Here is a 21,504-nt window from a genome sequence, read left to right as displayed (position 1 = left end):
CCCAGTATGTACACACATGAATATCTGACCTGGAATATGAATATCTGCTGCAAATATCCAGAATAACTTCAAATATAGTTATAATGGAATATACAAATACTCAATAACTTCATTGGTCACACCGCATAATCCTGTCATTACAAGCAATATTTTATAAACCTAGCATGTGAAGAAGTACGTTAATACTAGGTTGGCCACAGTATTTTGCAGCTTGCTTTTAGCCTTGAGCTGAGGTAGGCTGGTATAGCAGCATACCTATTTCCCTGGGTATGTGTTTGCTTGCATAAGCAGAATCCCCTTCTCTCACTATTTCAGAAAGATTGGATTCATTATCCAGATCTTTTTCCTCTGGAGTCCTGGTAGTAAACTCACGTTTAAGTATTTTAACTTCCAGTATTAATATTTTTAAATACAATCTTATCTGACTCATGCTTGCTGTTTCCCATGCCAGCTTTAAGGAAGTCTTCAGGGCTACCTGTTAACATAAAATATATTGTTTTCAGTGATGCTGCAGTACACAGAATATGCATTTAGAGAGCAAAAACAAGGATTTGTAGTCGATCAGATGTATTCATCACATCTTGAGGCATTAAAACGCTATTTTCTGTACAGATAGCAAAATATCACTGAGGGATACATACTTGTCTTTCACAGTAACTTCTGAGCTAATTATTCATTTTTGATTTGTGTAATTAAAAGGGATCTTCTGATTTTAAGCTGTATTTGGTTGTCTGTTTTTAAAAGCATGTATATACAGACCAAGACAGGAATTTTCAGCTGATATACACAGCGTTATATAAAAGGGAAGTGGTTGCCTCTTCTTTGATGAGAATTTGAATGTAGAGACTGAATTAAATAATTCTTCTAATCAGTGGAAATCTTACTTCCACTGACTAGTACTTTACTTCACAAGTTGCCCCTTGACTTCTGTGGAACTCCTTATGGTATAAGGTACTATTTAACATGAGTAGGAATATCATTGCAATCTGGATCTTTAAAGATAATAGAACTACTCATGGAGTAAGTTGCTATGCAACATGAATGAGTGGTAGAATCTGGCTGTCAGATTGTAATCTTCCTCAGAAAACAACAGATAAGTTAAATAGAAATAAGAGTCTAGTCATTTTAGCACACTTCAACTTTTCTGGGTAATCAGTCAGGGCCCAAGTCCAACAACAAGAAGATCCTTGTTCAAATGGAAAACAGACTGTCCAGATAATGCAGTGAATCTTCATATGTTTAAAAAAAAAAAATTCAGAGAAGTAACTGAAAGTGAATTGTAATAAATGTACAGTATACTTTTTCTAGAGGCAGCCTTCCTATCCCCTGCTTTCTCTCTGTTTTAAAGCTTGTTCACACCTCTAGTATTGTTTAAATGACGGCTGATTTTGGGGTGGGTCCTTGTTCTCTTTGAGTGATCTTCTGTCCCCACCCAGGCTTTCACCTGCAAGTGGTGCAACCTATGCCTTATATAATAAAGGACCGATTCAAACACTTCAGTGTAAAATCAAGTTCTTATTTGTTGAGAAACTAGTAGCAAAATCACTACATTAGAGAGAACTTACAAACAATGAGTCATTTGGGCAGCCCAGCTTGGTCACTCTTAAAATATTGGATTTTAGGGCCTGCACTAACAGTATAGTACTAAACATTCAGTTCACTATAGTGCTCAGTATAGTATAATACTAAGCATATGTAGGTTGGCCTTTAAATACAAGCTTTCCAGCTTTTGAGATTTCAGCAGTGGTAGTATAAGTAGTATAGGAGGTAATAAGGGGTTTTTTGGATGCTTGTTTTTGGGGTCATGTGGCAAGGAAGTAGTGTTACTTTTCCCTACTCTTATCTACAAATAAACTCCCATGTGAGTTGCCAAAATTAGTCACGATTCATTGTAGATTGTACAGATGTTCAAATTATATGTGCTCTCTGAGCTACACTGGGGTCTTTGAGCTTTGCTCCTCCTTGGTGAGGCTTCAGAGGAGAGAATGATTAAAGTATTGGAAACATGCTTTATAGTGATAGACTCAAGGAGTTCAACCTGTTTAACTGGACAAAAAGGGGGTTAAGGGATAATCTGATCCGTTTATAAATCCCCACTGGAGGAAAATATTTGTGTTCTTCAATCTAATAGCAAGATCCTGCCTCTGGAAGTTGAAGACGGACCAATTCAGATTGGAAATAGGGTATAAATCTATAACAATGAGGGTAATTTAACCATTGGAACAATTTACCAAGGCTTGTGGTAGATTCTCCATCACCAGCATTTTAAAATCAAGACTGGATGTTTGTGTAAAACATATACTCTAGTTCAAACCAATTATTTTGGGGGCAGTTCTACGGTTTGTGTCAAGCAGGAGGTCAGACTAGGTCAGTGGTTCCTTCAGGCCATAGAATTTTTGAATATACCTGTGGATTCTGCTATAGGTTCCTTGGACTTGGCTCTTTGATTTAAGGAGAAGGAATGGTGGTATATCCCAAATGTTACCCACTGGTGGCACCAAAATGGCATGTCACTCAGTAAACTACAGATCTGCAATCCTCTCTCTCCTTTCTTACGTGAGGAATAAAATGATTAACAATATTGACACTTAACTCAGATGTCCAATGGTAGTAATTTAATTCCTTAGTGAGGCAGATGAGGCAGTTCACACTTCTCTGAGCTGTTGTTCCAGGCTCTTTGCAGATTCACGCAGGCATATCTGTATCTGATTACATAAAAACTGTAAACAGAGAACTGCTTCATAATAACCGCTAGAGACTAATTTTTTTAAATTAAAACTAAGATTCAGGAGAACAAGGCTTCAGAGTGGTGCCTCTAGGCTGATGTTTCTGAACCCTGGGTGTTTAGTCTTTGCATGATACACTTCATATCTTTTTGTCTTTTGTTTTTAATTATATATTTACTTATTAAAAAAATTAATCATGGGGGTCACCATTTGCAAAATCCTTACATTTTGACAGGGTGAATTTGATTTAAATTGATTGATTTAAATCCTGACTAGTGATTTAAATCAATTTGATTTAAATCAAATTCACCCTGTCAAAATGTAAGGATTTTGCAAATGGTGACCCCCATGATTTAATCATGGATTTCTACATAAAAGTGCGTTCTTGTTGGTTTTTATAACCAGTGGTTCTCACTGGCTGCAGTTTGCCGCTCCAGGCCAATGGGTGCTGCGGGAAGGGCGGCCAGCATGTCCTTCAACCTGCACTGCTTCCCGCAGCCCCCATTGGCCTGGAGCGGCAAACTGCGGCCAATGGGAGCTGCAATCAGCCGAACCTGCGGATGTGGGAGGTAAACAAACCGGCTTGGCCCGCCAGGAGCTTTCCCTGAACAAGCGGCGGACCAGCTTCGAGAACCACTGGTTATAACCTTAATACATATCTTTCACAACTCAGATAGATGTAGGTTTCATTTTTAAAAAATACACACTATACACTTTTGAAGTGATTTATTTTGAAAAGTTTTCAGATTAGTTTTACAGCTATGTCAGAAAATGAATGACTGGTTATTTAATTTACCAAAGGTAATTGAAGCAGATCTTTATGAAGTCATTGGGAGGTGAACTATCTCCAATTCAACAAGTTAATCATTAATATTTGGAGGATTTTCTTGCCATGCTGTACTGGGAGGAGAACATCACCAGACAGATATTTAAATTGTGTTATTTAACTAAAGCAACGCTGTTACGTATTCTGGATTTTTTTCAACAGCAAACATATAATATTTTAATAAAACAAGCTATGAATTTTTGAATTTAGTTAAACATTCAAGTTTTTAAAATCAGGTTTGTTTTTGTTAAAATTGTTTTTAACTAAAATAGTTAAATGAAATTTAAAAAAAAAAATCAACTGTCAGCCAGGTCAACATGAGAAACTTAAAATATTGGCTTTTGCAACTAACTCAGTCGTCTTCACCTTCATTTTCATGTTTGTTCATAATCTGGAAAAGAAAAACAAGCTTTCCTGCTTTTTCAGGTCCCAAATGATTTCCCAGTTTGGAATGAATTAGTCCAAAGGAAGAAAATATTCTTTCTGTACTGGCAGAAGAAGTTACTGCTGTTAAAAGTGAGATTATCACTTCAACAGTCTCTGAATCCAAGTGTTTAAGTGACTTCCACCAGTCCACTGGTGTGACTTTGTTTAAAACGTCATCAGCAAACATATTTCTTAAATGGTTCACCCTTAGCTCTAAAGTTTATTATAGTTGGCATAATGAAGGGATGATTGCTATGTCTCTGTCAAAGCCAACGCCTCTTCTTCAGCAGTTAAGGTTTGACCCTGGTATCGAGTATTGAGAATATTTGCAAGAAAGTAAACTGGAGATAGTTCTTATCCCATTCGTTTTTTTTTAATGTTTGTAATTTAACTCTGCATATTTCTCTTTAAGAGGTCACTCAGTTCCTTCCAAATTTCAACAGCGTTAGCAATAAAACAGCTATTTCCCTGCACTTTGTTCAAGGCTACAGAAATAGGCTTCAGGGTACTCAGCATGTGTTCAACATTTCTCTTAAGCCCAATGTTACGAACAGTGGCTGTGACAGTGCTATCTATTTTTTTCACTATTTTGTTCACAAACTGTCATCAGATTAGGCCAGTCCTTGATATAGTGCTCAAAACAGTCCACTACTGAGTTCCATCCCACATCTCGTGGGAAAGTTAGCTTGGTTCCTCCCACTTTTTTCAGAGTAGCTGCTGCAAAGTGGTGGTTCTGGAACTATTTTGCAGTTTCAGCAACATTGGCCTTTATTTCTGGAACACTGAAGTCCTTGGCTAGGAAGTGTATCAAATGAGCACTGCAACGATATGTTATTAGCTTGGGACTCTTCTAAATTTCTTCTCATCTTGGATACATTTGCAGCTTTGTCTGTGACCAAGCTGCATACTAGACAGAGTTTTTTATTCAGTTTGTTATAGCTTTTACTGCTGCTTCTTGTAAGTATTCTGCTGTGTGCATTTCCTGATATCAATTGTTTCTGTAAGGAAGACATTACCTTCTTCTGTTGTCCCACAAGCACATACAACAGGATCATTGTGGACATTGCTCCACCCATCAAGACTCAGGTTAACAATTTTACATTCTAGACCTTTTGCACACTGCTCAATTTCTCTTTCCTACTCTTCATCCAGCAATTTTCCTGCGACATCTGCTCTGTTGGGTGGACTGTATCCTGGTCTTAATGACTGAATCATGTTAATAAAGTGTGGGTTCCCAATCATATGGCAAGGAGTTTGTTGCATAAACAAACCGGGCAATTTTTTCATCAGTTACCTCTTTTTGTAATCTGCTAGTTCTTATCACAAACTTATCTATGGTTGTTTCTGGATGATGTAGGGTTTTTTGGTTTTGTTTTGGGCTGCAGGTGATATACTGTGGCTATGTTACCAACATGATGTGACTGAAACGCTATCGTTGGCAGATAACTCTGAAACTATAGAAAATGATGGTGATCTTAAAGCTGGTTAGTCTTCAGAATCCTGTATGTTGAGGATGGATGCTCCTAAACAAAATAAGTCAATGCAGTTATTTAATTATTACCATACTGCTCATTTAGTATTACTCATTGCATTCACTGACACTCAGTACTACTTCCTTTTACAATTTCACCTTTAAAGATCTGCCTGTTTCAGCTATTTATTATTTTATCACAACTGCATCTAAAATGATAGTACCATAGAGTAACTATATATATATATATATATATATATATTTTGGTTTTTTATTTTTATTCTTATTTTTTTTGCTCAAACATGAGAATTCAAGAATAGTCCAGAAGGAAGACAGGCCGTCCTTAAGAAACAAGTATGAAATAATGTTTACCAACCTGAAGATCCTGCATGTTCAGACATGTTCCTTTCATCTTCAGGGCAGCTTCCTCCTGAGAAGGAACACTTCTCACGATGTTTCATTTAGGCAACCAGGCCTTGCATTTCTTTGTTGCACTGTTTGCATTTTGCTCACGTGCCTGTCTTCCCCACAGGTAGAGGAACTTCATTAAAATATTCTCAAACTGGGTCTCTTTTACAGCCTGCTGCCATTATAGGTTTTCCCTTCTAGTGAGAGAATAGTACGGTAGATCTCAAATCAATGAAGGCTACGCTTAGAAAGACCTCAAGACTTCTGGAATATGCTACCACCTGTCCCTCTCCTCTCACTTTTATCTCCAGACTTCTTCTCCTTGTCCAGACCTATTCCACCTACAGCAATCTTCTATTCATTGCACTTTTAGAGAGAAGTATGGAATTGACTCTGTATACACAAATTTGCAGAGGGACAATAGGGTTGAGATCTGTTGTTTCGCACCTCTGTGTATTATTTATTTAAAAACATTTTTGCTGTTATCTCTGGAGAGACAAATCCACAGTTTGAGAACTGCAAAACTAAGCATCTCTGATGGTATCTTCTAGACTGAGCACTGAGTCCCATTGGGTAGATAGAAAGCTTAATCTAAATCTATACAGAAGCCCTTGGAACCCCATAAAATTGGGTCCCTAATCCATGAACTATTGGAACTCATTTAGAAAACTTTTTTCTTAAACATTACATGAATATATATAAATTCCATATTCCATGATCAGCTTTTTTTTTTTTTTAAATTGATTTTTATCCACCCTGTATTTTGGGAGTTAGTTTTCTGTAACTATCCCTGTTTCCCTGGCTCTGCATCAGCAGGTTCAGATTTGGTTCAAAGCTTCTCCAAAATTCGAGACTGTTAGGGTCAGAATAAAGTGTCAGACCAATCTCTAATATAGGTTGAGAGTGAATACCGACCCTCCCCTGGTAATATACACTTATGACCTATTATTTTGCTTAGCAATAGAAATGATTCTTGTTAAACAGATGCTGTTGGGTCACATTTGCCACTGTAGTCAGATTGTGTAAAAACTCAATTATAAATCTAAGCTCAATGGGAATGTTTATCCTTTTTATTTTTTAAAATAAGGATTTATTTGCAGCCTTAGCATTATCCTAGTGCAGGGGTCGGCAGCCTTTTGGAAGTGGTGTTCAAAGTCTTCTTTTATTCACTCTAATTTAAGGTTTCGCATGCCAGTAATACATTTTAACATTTTTAGAAGGTCTCTTTCTATAAGTCTATAATATATAACTAAACTATTGTTGTATGTAAAGTAAACAAGGTTTTTTAAATGTTTAAGAAGCTTCATTTAAAATTAAATTAAAATACAGAGCCCCCTGGACCAGTGGCCAGGACCCCAGGCAGTGTGAGTGCCACAGAAAATCAGCTTGTGTGCCACCTTTGGCATGTGTGCCATAGGTTGCCTACTCCTGTCCTAGTGCTTGAAGACCTCAAATTGACTAGAAACTTACTAATGAAGCTGGTTTATTTCAGTGTCAGAATTAAAAAATGAAAAAAGAGAGCATATTATGGATATAATAAGCATATTATAGTAGAAAGTGGCAAGTGCCTTATGTTGGTTAGTGTGCTAGGCAAAGAATAGAATTGCTGTCCTAAGGATCTTCAAAACTGAAGGCATACGTGGGTACGGTACTCTACAATATAGAAAAGTGTCATTTAGGTCTTGGCTAGAAAAAAATTTTTTTTTTGTTTTTTACATGCCAGCTGACACTTATTAAAATCCTAATGCAGATAAGGCAATTGTGATTTTTTTTTAAACACATGTTGGTCGATGTAAATCTTAGGCTGACCCCTCCAGGGTTCATTTTGACTAGCTGACATAGTTTCCCTGTCTAAATTAGGATTTTAATTAGAGTTAGAGAACATGTATAAAAATATATATTTTGTTTTCCTAGTGTAGATGTAGTGTTAGGCAGACAGGGTGGTGTGTGATCAGTGAGTTTGGTGTGCTAAATGGAGCTTGTGTGTCAGTCCAACTCCCCTATTTGTGCTATCTTACATGTTGCCTCTTCCACATGGAACAGCCTCCCAATGCTAGGCTGCCGGCCTTCTCATTCAAGTCCTCATTCAGCCCACACATAAAGCCAAATTCATTAGGGCCCCAATCCTGCAAGTTATTCCATATGAGTGGATATCTTTTAGGAGCCCCACATAAATCATGAGGGGCTCTGCATGGGCTCAGGGTTTCTCCCGCACAGTGTTTGTTGCAGGTTTGGGGTTTAAGGAACTTTAAATCTAAGGTGACCCTTTTATCTAGATTCTTCAGTGTATTTTCTGTTGTCGGGCTGTCTTCTAGATTGTGAGATCTCTGAGGCAACGACTATCTGTGTGTCATACAGGGCTGAGCCCATTGGTGGCACATAATGTAATACCACATACTCCTCTTTTTGGAGCTTCTAAAAGAAGATAGAAGGAGCTTGACATATGTTGGAGACTATTCTAGGCATGACAGGTGGCATGGAGATGCCAGTGGACAAAAGGAACCATTGAATATCTTACGTGGGCTTGAGGGAGTGAAGGTGGGAGATAGCTGAGGAGACAAGGATCTAAATGGACTCACTGAGGAGTGCCTTGAAGATGAGGAAGTGCAAAAATCATACTGTACTCAAATTGAAAGGAGGTGATTGGGGACATTGAGGGGGCAGAAGAATGGAAATGACTGGTTTTAGACTAAGTTGCTTACGCCTTACTTTCTTAGGAAAAATTTTTCCTGGTCTAATAACAGTAAAAAAAAAAAAAAAAAAAGTTACATTAACTATGTCAGTGGTCCCCAAACTGTAGTGTGTACTCTCCTTAGGTGGCGTGGAGGAACATTCTGGGGGGGCATGGAGAGGCCCTAGGCCAGCCCCCACATGGGGCAGAGGGGGAGCACCACCTGACTCTGCTCCTGGACATGGCCCCAGCCTGCTTGCAGCTCCCAACCATGGCTCCACTCCCGCTCCCAGCTCCATCCCCAGCAGGGGCCGAATCTCATGGTCTCGGGAGGGAGTGCCACCTAGTGCTGCTCCGTCCCCAGTCTAGGCCCCATCTCACAGTCCCAGCTGCAGCCCTGGCTCCGCTTCTGGCCTGGGCCAGCCCCCACAGGAGGCAGGGAGGGAATGCAACACAGCTCCATTCCAGCCTCAGCCGAGGCCCCATCTCGCAGTCCAGGCTGCAGCCCGGCTAAGGCAGACAGATTATATTACAAGGAACCGTGACATAAAAAGTTTGGGTATCACTGGTCTAGGTGATACAGATGTTATGGCCCTCTTGTTCAGAACAGTGGGTGACCTTACATGCAATATAACAGTATATTGCAATTTTCTGGTGAAATGAAATGAGTTTAAGATGAAATTTCAGCCTTCACCCAACTTTCTTGGGTATGAGCCAAGCCCTTGATGTTGTTTTTAACTTAAATTTTAGAGGAATTCAAGAAAAACTAGAGTAATCAGTGAAGAGGATGCTGTACAAAGTAACACTGAAGTGACCTTATTTTTTAGTGCTAACTATTTAGACAGGTCTTCTTTTATCCAAGAACTAGGAGACAGACATTGCACCACTGGTAACTGTTTCCTTAAAGAAGGCTTTATTTGAGCTGAATCTTAGCTAGTACAGTTTCAAAGCACAGATTTCTTTAAAGCAAATAATAAAAGTCATGTACCGAATAAGGCTTTAGTAAGTTTTAGTCAGGCATTTTTTCAGTCTCCCCAAAACATCCCCAAAAGTGCACAAAATACTGGGACATAATGGGCTCTGAGCCCAGCAGGCAGACATGTTTTGTGTCTGCATTTCATTGGGATATCTTTACAAAATAAAATCAAATCTGTGGCCCCTAAGGAATATTTTGAAATGTCAAAAATAGACTGGATTAGATTAAATAAATTTGGAAAACTACAGTGGAAAACTGCTATGTTTTTAATTAAAAACAAAACCTAAACAGAATCCAGGCATAATGCTGAGTGATTTTTGAATGTATCTTGTATTTCCTTTTTTGGGGAGGGAAGACTGGTGTGTTGGTGGGGAGGGGAGAGGCTTGCTGCCTGAAAAATAGGGTTGGGTCTCAGAATCTACTCAACAGTATTCTGTACTGGAAATGCCAACAGCTAGTTGCTGAACTGCATTTTTATACTGGTAATGCTGAGAAAACGTGGCCTGTAATGATACAGGTGGCAAAGCAGCAAGGAATCTGCTGACTTACATCTCTGTGTCACATAGGCCTGTCTCAGGAATTACAGCTATGTTGAATAGCTAGTTTTCAGGAGTCAATTCACGAGAATTGAGTTTGTGTATGTTTTGGTTTTGTTAGCAATTTACAGACCACAGGATTTTATGATTTTATAGACTGGGTACACTTTGAAACCACCTTAGGTTCTTAAATGTACAAAAGCTTCTGAGCTCTCTGTCCAGTATGCAAAGCAACTGGCAAGGTCATTGCATGGAAAAAAGCTTGTCATAGCTTTTCACTCATTTGGGAGCTATAGGAGCACATTAGATTTCTTACTTCAAAAAAACAGTATTAATTACTATACAGAAATTGTACTTGTAAAGACCCGAAAAAGTAAGCTACTATTTTTAGCAGGAAATATGTGCCAAGCACTTGTGGCTGTATTCTCAACTGAGGACCAGTGCTTAGCTGTATTTTATCATTGGGATTGTGTGTGTCGAATATCCCCATCAGAAAAGGATCAGTGAAGTAAATGTAAAATAAACACTTAAGTAAACGGAATCGATATGGTTTCTTGCACATGAGTTAAATACCCATGACTTGTAGGGGGTTTAAAACATTTAGATGCTGTAGCAAACTACAGCGGGCCAATGGGACCATCCTGCCAGGCCCCCAAGCTCCTGGCCGAGGAGGCTAGCCCCCAGCCCCTCCCCTGCTGTCCTGACTTTCCTCTCCTCCCTCTTCTCTCCCCCCCCCCTCAGCTAGCTTGCTTGCTGTGCCGACAGCACAATGCTCTGAGTGCAGAGCCTAGCGTGACCTGGTCTTGGTGCTGCGTGGCAGCGCAGTAAGGGGGCGGGCGACAGGGGGAGTTGGATAGAAGGCAGGGGAGTTTTGGGTGGTGGTCTGGGGGTGGAGAGTATGGATAGGGGTTGGGGTGGTCGGGGGGAAATGGGATTGAATGGGGGCAGGGGTCCTGGGGGAGGAGGGGAGTCAGGAAGGAGGGAGGGTTGAATGGGGGCCGTCAGGAATGAGGGATGGGGTTGGATGGGGCAGTGGGGGTCTGGACGCGGTCAGGGGAGAGGGAGCGGAGGGTGTGTGTGGATGGGGCAGAGGACCTAGAGGGGCCATCAGGGAACTGGGGGTTGGATGACGCAGGAGTCCGGGCAAGGGGGAGATAGGAGGTGGGAACCGGCCCTCCCTACAATTTACGAAACCCGATGCGGCCCTTAGGCTAAAAAGTTTGCCCACCCCAGCTGTAGCTACTTGTGGGTCTGCAAGATTAATTCTGAATGAGGAAAGAAAATAAAACTGGTGATATATTCAAAACCTGTTATAGTACTCTCCAGGAAATTCAGACTTTGGAACCGAGTTGTTTTCCTATCTGTTGAGGATTTGGACTACATTATTATTTTTTAAGTGTAATTTTGAGTGGGGAATGAGTTAGTTAGTTTGGCAGTAGAACGTTCTCCACTTTCATCCCAAAAAGGTGCACACAAAAATGGAGGGAGCACAGTAATTGTAGCTACCATGTATATACATCAGTTTTAATAAGGGAGTGCATAAGATTCTTGAACTGTGGTCCATAGATTTCTGGAGGTGTGCGGAGGGCAGTGGCCCACGAAGCTGTTACACTTCACCACTGTGACTGTCTGTCAGTCTTGCAGCAGTTAAGTTTCCTGTTAGAAGTAAGTTAATCAAGGACTCTCTTAGGGTTTGTGCTGGCTTTTTGGCAACCTTAACTTAAAAACAAAACAAAACATTCAGGCACCTTTTTGTATCCGGTATGTCTTTTATCAAGAGTTTTCCTGTAAATTCTTGTGATCAAATTTAGGAGGCACTAAAATTGGAGAGGTAGGAAACACACAGAATGGCAAAATCAGTGTCAAGTAATTTTAGGGCTTAGTACAATGAGGGGTGATCCATTACTAATCAAGTCATACATCCAGGGAGAGCAGTAAAGAGCACACATACTAAATAAGGATGTAACCCAGATGCTAAAAGAACTGTATTAAAAAGCAAGTCTCTTTACTATGCTTCTCTCCTTTGCAGATGTAATGTTAATTTGTGTAACCAAATAGAGTGGTGCAGGGAAGGTGTGGGATTGGGGTGGGAGGGCGGGGGGAGATAATCTTGTGGACACCATTTTAAGTGGTCTGTAGTATGGAAAGGCTTGAGAACCACTAAGCTACTATAAAGGAGGTGATATTAGATCTTTTGGTCCTTATAACAATGTTTGAAAGGCTGTTTTCTTTCTCATTTAACATGCAGCAAGGACATATGGGAGAAGGCGAGGTAACAATATTCCTCTTTAATTTTCTAATGTTGACAATGTCTCATGGCGCACATAGCACTAAGCTGTTATTAGAAGCAACCTAAAAAGATAAGATTTGAAACCATCAATTTAACCCAAGCTTGCTTACTAGTTTGTCTGCATGATGTGGTAAACTTTTTAACGGAATGAAATATCTCCCCAGAATAGTACTACCTAGGTTGAGATGAGCATAATCCTGTAGCTAAGTGTCATCTACATGAATTACTACTTGAGAGAGCTAAAATGCTGCTGTTTTCCTCTTGTGTTTGTTTATGAATGACAACTCTGTAGAAGTGATTCCTATTATTACTTGTATTTGAGTGCGGACAGTTGTGTTGGGCCCTGAATATAGGCCCTGTCCCATTGGATTTATAGTCAAAGGCTTGGATCCTGTAAACACGCATACTGAATAAGTTTATGCATATTGGTGTGTGGTTGTGTTCATCATGACTACCTAGATATTCAAAGTTACTTACATGCATAATTGTCTACAGGATTTGGGTCTTAATAGATAAGACAAATGAAAAGGGATAATGCACCAGATAATGAAAAAAACCACTGTAAAGCCTTGAAAGCTATAATGGTAGAAACTTAATCCTAAAAGTGGGTGTGATTCCATTTTGTCAGTTTTCAAAGGGTTACTTGAGTAAAAGACATTTTAAAAAAATAGATTGAATACTGAAACTAAGACTGGGTCAGTATTGAGTTCTTTCATTTTCTGAATATATTAATTTCGTAGATTAAGGAAAAAAATTGAAGTGTGATCACTATTAGACTTTGAGTTTGCATGGAATGTCTGAATTTCAGAGGTGGTCAAATCTGCAGTCTCTAATAATTTGATTTAATTTAAAGTCAAGTAAATGTATGTAACCTATTTGACAGTACAAATGAAGGATAACAAAAAGATAAATTAATGGCACTGATAACCATTTTTATAGATTATAGTGAATTCTGAAATATCATCCCCATATAGCAAACTGTAGGCAAATGAAAAATTATTCTAGAAGCCTTAACATACCTTACATCTATTTGCTTGCTTTTTTCAATGTGTGTGTTAGTGGAGGACTGGCCAAGATATGTTGTGACTCTAGTTATTGTATTTTGTAATAAGGAGTAATATCATTGCAGGGATCAGTTTATGTGCATTCAAATGTATTGCGTTAGACAACTGCATTTGTAAGTTAAAGATCTTTAGTAAAGGAATATGCACAAAAAGTGTTACAGCAAAAGGACATGTGACTGTCTCAATAGAGGAAAAATGCTTGCAACATGTTAGAAAACGAGTTAATGAATGAATCTTCTTGTACAATATCTCAGTAAAGTTGATCTGCTCCAAGAATGACACGTTACTTAAATGAGTCTTCAGTCATCATTCACAGGAAATTACAGTGGGTCTTACTGCTTTTATCAAAGTGTTCTTGTTATCTCCAAGTGTGTGGTTTGTATTTTGATATTGAGTGACCTAAAAGATTAATGTATTTAGCTGGTGTGGGAATCCTTTTTTCATCTGTATTGTGAAATTACCTTGTGCATGTAAGAAGTTGTTGCTTGAGAAATGGTATGCGTCCTAGATCTTTAGTTATGTATATACAATCAGGACAGTCTCTACAAAGTAATTATTATGGTTATATAATGTTCCTTTCTGTGGCAAGTCTTTTAAAAATATGACTTACGTAAAAAACAGGCAGCAGAATTAGGCAATAGCAATTGCAAAACTTCTCAAATGAGCTAAGATGAGTTCTAGCTGTGGAAAGATTGTGGATTTTCAGGACCGTTTAAAATGCTGTTTGTTTTGTTTAATAAAATATACTGCCTCTTTCTGTAGCTGTGTAATTAACAAGGCATTTGGATTGTTGTAGAACTAGAAATGGTAAGGTTAAATGAAATAGGCAGAATATCAAAATGATCATGTTTCTAGTCTACCCATTACTGATTAAAGGGGAAGAGTACAAGAAGATGTACTGCTAATGTTGAACATTATTTCTTTAATATTTAAATGATATGTTCTTTGTCCTATTAGTATGGGGTTTTCTCCCTTCTTTTTTTTTTTTTTAGGTCAGTCTTCACTGTTTCCAATGGAAGACGGGTTCTTGGATGATGGACGTGGGGATCAAACTCTTCATAGTGGCTTAGGATCACCACACTGCTTCTCTCATCAAAATGGAGAAAGAGTGGAACGGTATTCCCGCAAGGTGTTCGTAGGTGGACTGCCACCAGATATCGATGAAGGTATTTTCAGAAACAAGCTCAGTCAGAACAATCCATGTTGACTTAATGATAAACTATAGAATGGACCCTGTTGTTAACAAGCTAAAGAATGATGATAGATTTTTTTTTTTACACAAATTGTTGGCCAGATCCTGAGCAGCACTGAACACCTGCTGTTCCCATTAGCCCTCTCTACAACTGCTTTGTTACTGAAAGATGAAAAATATGAGCTCTTTAAAAAGGAATAGTGCTTCGGTTATGAATTTGAGAATGAGGACTTAATGTGCTCTAACGTTTGTGTGATAAATCTGTACTTTCGCCAGCCCCTCCTTTTAACTGTATATAGCCCAGACCTAGACCATAAAAAGGGGCAGATCTGTTCTAGGGAGCTGGCCATGCGAAGACCTTCATGTTTATGAGATTATCCTAGAAATGTTCTTTGGTCAGCAGCTGTGGTCTTGACAGATGGATGCAATGCCTCAAATGCTTAAGGCTGTTGTATCTAATCTAGATCAAAAACTTTTAACATTGAGAAAATACAAATCTTGTGACGGAAATAAATTGGTTTCTATTAGAGATGTAGATTAATAGTAGTTAACTCACATGATTAACTCAAAATTAATCACATTTGGAAAAAAAATCACTTAATTGCAGTTTTAATCGCACTGTTAAACAATATTAGAATTCCAATTGAAATTTATTAAATGTTTTGGATGTTTTTCTACATTTTCAAATATATTGATTTTAATTACAGAATACAAAGTGTAGTGCTAACTTTATATTATTTTTATTACAAATATTTGTATTGTAAAAATAACCAAAGAAATACTAATTTTCAATTCACCTCATACAAGTACTGTGAAAGTGCAATTTACAAAAGTAGATTTTTTGTTACATAATTGAACTAAAAAACAAAACTATCTAAAACTTTAGAACTTATAAGGCCACTCAGTCCAACTTCTTGTTCTGCCAATCGTTAAGACAAACAAGTTTGTTTACATTTATGGGAGATAATGCTGCCTGCTTCTTATTTACAATGTCAAAAGAAAGTGAGAACATGCATTCGAATGATACTTTTGTAGCTGGCATTGGAAGGTATTTATGTGCCAGATATGCTAAACTTTCGTATGCCCCTTCATGCTTTAGCCACCATTCCAGAAGACGTGCTTCTATGCTGATGACGCTCGTTTAAAAAAAAGTGTCAATTAAATGTGTGACTGAATTCCTTGGGGGAGAATTGTATGTCTCCTGCTCTGTTTTACTCACCTTCTGCCATACATTTCATGTTTATAGTAGCCTCGGATGATGACCCAGCACTTGTTGTTCTTTTTAAGAACACGTTCACTGACAATCTGACAAAACGCAAAGAAGGTACTCATGTGAGATTTCTAAAGATAGCTACAGAACTGGAACCAAGGTTTAAGAATTTGAAGTGCCGTCCAAAATCTGAGAGGGACGAGGTGTGGAGCATGCTTTCAGAAGTCTTAAAAGAGCAACACTCTTACGAGCAACACTCCAATGCGGAAACTACAGAACCCGAACCACCAAAAAAAGAAAATAAACCTTCTGGTGGCTTCTGACTCAGATGATGAAAATGAATGTATCGATCCATGCTGCTTTGAAATGTTATCGAGCAGAACCTATCATCAGCATGAATGCATATCCTTTAGAATGGTGGTGGAAGCATGAAGGGACATGAATCTTTAGCACATCTAGCATGTAAATATCTTGTGACACTGGCTACAATAGTGCCATGTGAACACCTGTTCTCACTTTTCAAGTGACATTGTAAACAAGAAGTGGGCAGCATTATCTCCTGCAAATGTAAACAAACTTTTTTTGTCTGAGCAATTGGCTGAACAAGTAGTTGATGCTGAATGGGCTTGTAGGCTCTAAAGTTTCACATTGTTTTATTTTTGAATGCAGTTATTTTTTGTATATAATTCTACATTTGTAAGTTCAACTTTCATGGTAGAGATTGCACTACAGTACTTAAGTGAATTGAAAAATACTATTTTTTTTACAGTGCAAATATTTTTAATCAAAAATAAAGTGAGCACTGTACACTTTGTATTCTGTTGTAATTGAAATCCATATATTTGAAAATGTAGAAAACATCCAAAATATTTAAATAAATGGTATTCTATTATTGTTTAACAGCACGATTAAACAAGATTATTTTTTTAATCCCTTGACAGCCCTAGTTTCTATCATTCTTATTAGAAGCATGTTAACTTTTTCAATTGGGGGCAAGATCAGTAGGTTCATACCTGTTCTATCTCTGCCTTACCATGATCAGTGCATAAATAAATACCCACAGTATCAGTCTCAAGTGTGTTTTTTAAAAAGCTGTTTTATGGGTATTGTTTTTTCACAGTTGTCTCTTTTTATAAAAGTTTATAAACCCCAAATTCTGATTCGTATGTATTTGTAGCTTTGGGAGCTAGATGTTTTTTAAAATGTGAAAACATGCAATATTGAATTGGTATTTGAATAAACCTCAACCCCGATATAACGCGACCCGATATAACATGGGTTCACATACAGTGCGGTAAAGCAGCACTCCGGCGGATCAGCTCCCAGCCGCGGCACTCTGCTTCTCGACACCAGTGAGTGCAGGGAGGTTGGGGAAAGGAAGGTCCCTGTACTCACCTGTGGTGGGAAACGGCTGGCCGCAGCTGGTGGAGTGGAGCGGGCTGGGGCCGGGCTGCTCTGCTTCTACTGCTGCCGGTGAGTGCAGGACCTCTCTCTCTCTCTCTCTCTCTCTCTCTCTCTCTCTCACCCTCACACACACCGCCGGGGCAGGAAAGCAGAGCGGGCTGGGGCTGCAGCACTCTGCTTCCTGCTGCAGGTGAGTATGAGGGGCGTCCTTTCCCCAACCTCCCTGCACTCACTGTCAGCGGGAAGTGCAGCGCCATGGCTGGGAGCTAGTGGAGTGGAGCAGACTGGGGCCAGGCTGCTCTGCTTCTGCCATCGTCGGTGAGTGCAGGACCTTTCCCTAACCCCCCCAGCGATGCGGCTAGGGCCGGGGCAAGGAAAGTGGAGTGGGCTGGGGCCACGGTGCTTCGCTTCCCGCCGCAGGTGAGTATGGAGAGCGTCCTTCTGCAACCTCCCCGCACACACTGGCAGTGGGAAGCAGAGTGCCAGCTGGCGGGCTGGGGTCAGGCTGCTCCGCTTCCCGCCGCAGCTGGTGAGTGCCTGTCAGGTGTTGGGGTGTGTGAACAGGGGTCGGGGACAGGGAGCAGGAAGGTTGGGTAGGGGGTGGGGTTCTGGAGGTGATTAGAAATGGGGATCTCTGTAGGGGGCAGTCAGGGGACGAGGAGCAGGGGGGCCAAAGCAAGTTCGATATGATGCGGTCTCACCTGTAGCACGGTAAGATTTTTTGGCTCCGGAGGACTGCGTTATATCGGGGTAGAAGTATATTAAATCACTTGAATCATATGTTTCAAACTGAAAAACAGCTGGAAGATAAGGAACTAAGTTATCCTTCTCCTCATGAAACCCATTTCAAAATATTCTTCTAATGGGCTTCAGAAACTTGAGTAGGAGTAATATTACCAGTAGTTCTATTAGGTTTGTACAGTCGTTTAGGTTTTGGCTCTTCATTCAGCTCCATATGTAAAGTGTTGTTCTATTCTGTGGCAGCTTTTGACAGTGGTTATGTCCAGTGTTAGCCTGTCACCCCAGTGGATGGTAAGAACTGAGTCAGGAATCAGTGCAAAGACACTTAATTTTGGTGAGAAGCCAAGAATGGTGAATTCAACATGAATATTGGGGGTTGAGGGACACTGCAGTGTTTGTGTAAAGAAACACTCATGGTATGTAGCAGCAGTAAGGCCATGGCTGCACTACCACTTATGTCTGCAAAACTTGTGTTGCTCAGGGGTATGAAAAAACCACCCTCCTAAGCAACATAAATTATGTCAGCATAACTGGTATTGTGCACAGTGCTGTGTCAGTGGGAGAAGCTGTCCTGCCGATATAACTACCACTGCTGGTTGGGAGTGGTTAAATTATGTCTATCGTAGAGCTCTCTCCCATCATCATAGAGAGGCTACACGAGGTCTTACAGTGGCACAGCTGCATTGGTACAGCTGTGCTGCTGGAAGCTTGCTAATGTAGTCATAGCCTTAGGGCTGGTCTCTACTGGGTTGTGGGTGGGAGGATTGATCTAAGATAAGCAACTTCAGCTACGCTATTCGTGTAGCTGATGTCAAAGTATCTTAGTTCGACTTACCTGGCCGTCCTTATGGCGGCAAGTTGACTGCCGCGGCTCCCCTGTCGACGCTGCTTACTCCTCCTGCCGAGGTGGAGTAGAGGCATCGATTCACCGATCGATTACTGCCTGCCAATCCAGCAGGTAGTATAGACATACTCTTAGTGTTGCAGTGCCCCCTCTGACAAAGAAATCGTGTCTCTCATGGTGTCTAAGCAAGAGAGGGCTGTAGTTAGAGCACGGTGGCAGCTGCAGTCGAGAAAGTTAGTGTTCTGTGGATTTTTCTTAACCAGAACATTGTTTTAATCTAGACTTCTTGTATTTCAGTCAAAAAGGTGGTAATATGTTGCACCGTAAATCACTGTGATGTTACAGTCTGATGTCCCTGTCAAACATAAGCTATTTTCACCATGGTTACCATTGAATATGCTTTTAGCAATTAAAAGGTCAAGTTTAATATGACATTTACAATAGAACATTCTTGGGGAATGTGTTCTTTATTCCCAGGTAATGGCTTTTTTAAAAAAAATTTTTTTATCTTATGAAACCAGGTGGGCATGTGAACAGTTCATTTTGTGTAGGACTAGGCTTACCATAGTTGTGTTGCCTTTGTTCAACCTATGTGAAATAAGTTCAGTTCCTTGAAGAAATGTTCTGTGTTGTCTTCCTCTTCCGCCACCCATCCCCCCAAAATGAACTAGAATAAGGACCACAGTCCATATAGATACAATTTAAATCCACCTCACCACTGAAAAATTTTAAAGTCCTTCTGGTCCCAATTCAGGAGAACATTTAAGCATATACTTTAAAATTGGGCACATGTTTAAGTGCTGTCCAGAATGGAGACCAATTTTAAGAATGCCTACAAAGTTACAAAGTGGTGAGCTCACTGTGTCTGTCTACATCAGCATGTAACCCTGACACATTTCCATTGCAATATACATTCCTGATGACCCTCGGGCACAAACAAAGAAAACTGTCAATACCAAAGTTAGTCAACTTTTGTTCCACTAAAAATATCACAAAAAAACCCTCTCGTGTTGGCCAGATTGAAAAACACAAAATTGGTGACACTTTTTTCCAGGTTTTTAACAATTTAAGATGGATGGGAAAACCCCCTACATGTTATAAATACATGATACGTAATATCATAAAAATAGCTGATGGAAATCAGTCCTGCAGTCACAAGAACTCTTTTTCTCTCCCAGGTTAGGAGAGGCTGGGACTCCTGCAAAGCACTGCTCTGCCCTCTGTGTCTCTGCTTCTCTGTACAAATTGTCAGTGACCAGCCCCAAGTGAAGGAAGATTGTTGTAATGTCTTTGAGGGAAGAGATCAATAAAAGAATAGAAAATGGGGGGGAATCCAGGAAGTTGCCTTGTAATTTCTATGGAAAAAATTGTTTAGTGTGATGAAGGGATTAATGACAAAACATTTTTCTAGGTATTTTTAATGTATTGTAGCACCTAGGTGCTAACATAGTCTACTTAAAACTTGCAGATGCCTCTTCAGTAATAGGAAATTTTATCCCTACTTGAACTTTATACACAGGTGTTTCTTGTTCAGAAGCTTCTTATTACTAGCAACCATTCTACTTAAGGGAGAAAAATTACCCAAGCTCAAAAAGAACAAATGCCATAATTAGTGGAATATTTTTACAGGATTAACAAATATAAATTATTTTAGCAGAATATTGACGTGGAAGGAGGATTTGAAATGGGTGCTGCAGTTGCTTCCTTTACACTACTGTGTGTTCTCTGCAGTCTTTCCTATAGCTATTACATAACTGCATTCTGCAAGCATTACTGTTAGTCAGTCTGAGGTCAAACTCAGATAATGCAGACAGATGTGGCACAAGCATGTGATGTGAACACGCTTGACTGGGCCTGGGTATTCCCTGTCCTTTTCTCCAAACCGTTTGTGATTGCAAGGCAGATTGGCAGAATTTACTGCTAAGCAGTCAGTCAGGGATTCGGACTTTGAACTCTTTGTGGGAGAATGCCTGAAGCTAGGATATAGTAGCTATTTAGATTGATTTCATTCCTGTGACTTACAGGGCTGCAGGCCTTTATTTGTAACCATTAATAAAGAGACAAAACCTTGATCTTTGAACTGTTTTCCTCACTATTTAATGTATGTTCTGATGTGCCATGAAGAGTCCCCTTCCCTCAGTAAACATTATCAGCGATCTGATATTTGTTCATAGGTTAGGAAAAATATTACCTGAAATCCAGATTCTCCAGGGTTTTATGTTCAGTAGGTTTTAACTTCTGTTTATGCTCCTTTTTATCTCTCTGTTCCTCATCCCTCAGATGAGATCACGGCTAGCTTTCGTCGCTTTGGTCCTTTGATTGTGGATTGGCCGCACAAGGCGGAAAGCAAATCCTATTTTCCTCCTAAAGGTAACGATCATGGTGTTAACATTATTTTAAGAACCATTGCAGAACCAGTGACTGTATTTTTAAGTGTGATTTGAAGTGTAATTTTCATTGTGTAAAAGATCTTCATGTTCACTGCCCCCTCAGCCCCCCTTACCATGCTGAAAATATCCCCTAAAATCATGATGTAACTCAAATCCTGCAGGATGTTGCAAGTAGGTGGACTGCAGAGCAGTGCATGAGAATACACATTTAAAATAATTACTCTTACTTTGCTTCCTGTCTCAGGGCTAGTCTGGCCCTTAATAATGACACTGAATATTATAAACTATAGAAAACTAAATCTCTGAGAATTTCGTCAGGAATCTTGCAA

At 39.6% G+C, this 21,504-nt stretch overlaps 1 protein-coding gene and 1 long non-coding RNA gene across 5 annotated transcripts in view; one reads left to right on the top strand and one right to left on the bottom strand.

The window, feature by feature from the left end:
- The window catches only part of CPEB4 (cytoplasmic polyadenylation element binding protein 4), a 193,873-nt gene that overhangs the window by 163,419 nt on the left and 8,950 nt on the right, over positions 1-21,504 (top strand). For 2 of the 3 annotated variants that reach the window (XM_050962650.1, XM_050962648.1), the window contains 3 exons: positions 12,289-12,312; positions 14,387-14,560; positions 21,066-21,155. In XM_050962650.1, the coding sequence (XP_050818607.1) occupies positions 12,289-12,312; positions 14,387-14,560; positions 21,066-21,155 (288 nt within the window). The remainder of the gene's footprint in view (positions 1-12,288; positions 12,313-14,386; positions 14,561-21,065; positions 21,156-21,504) is intronic. The other variant, XM_050962649.1, reaches the window with a different exon arrangement.
- Positions 3,485-21,072, bottom strand: LOC127055685 (uncharacterized). 2 transcript variants are annotated; one of them, XR_007775554.1, is made up of 4 exons: positions 20,977-21,072; positions 18,777-18,966; positions 5,822-6,054; positions 3,485-5,501 (listed from the first exon to the last, which is right to left on the bottom strand). It is a non-coding gene; the product is annotated as an uncharacterized LOC127055685 (long non-coding RNA). The 2 variants fall into 2 exon arrangements; XR_007775555.1 differs by having other exon boundaries at positions 5,822-5,966.

Source organism: Gopherus flavomarginatus, chromosome 7, assembly GCF_025201925.1.
Source record: "Gopherus flavomarginatus isolate rGopFla2 chromosome 7, rGopFla2.mat.asm, whole genome shotgun sequence".
Classification (NCBI taxonomy): Eukaryota; Metazoa; Chordata; order Testudines; family Testudinidae; genus Gopherus; species Gopherus flavomarginatus.
This window is presented reverse-complemented; position numbering and strand designations above follow the sequence as displayed.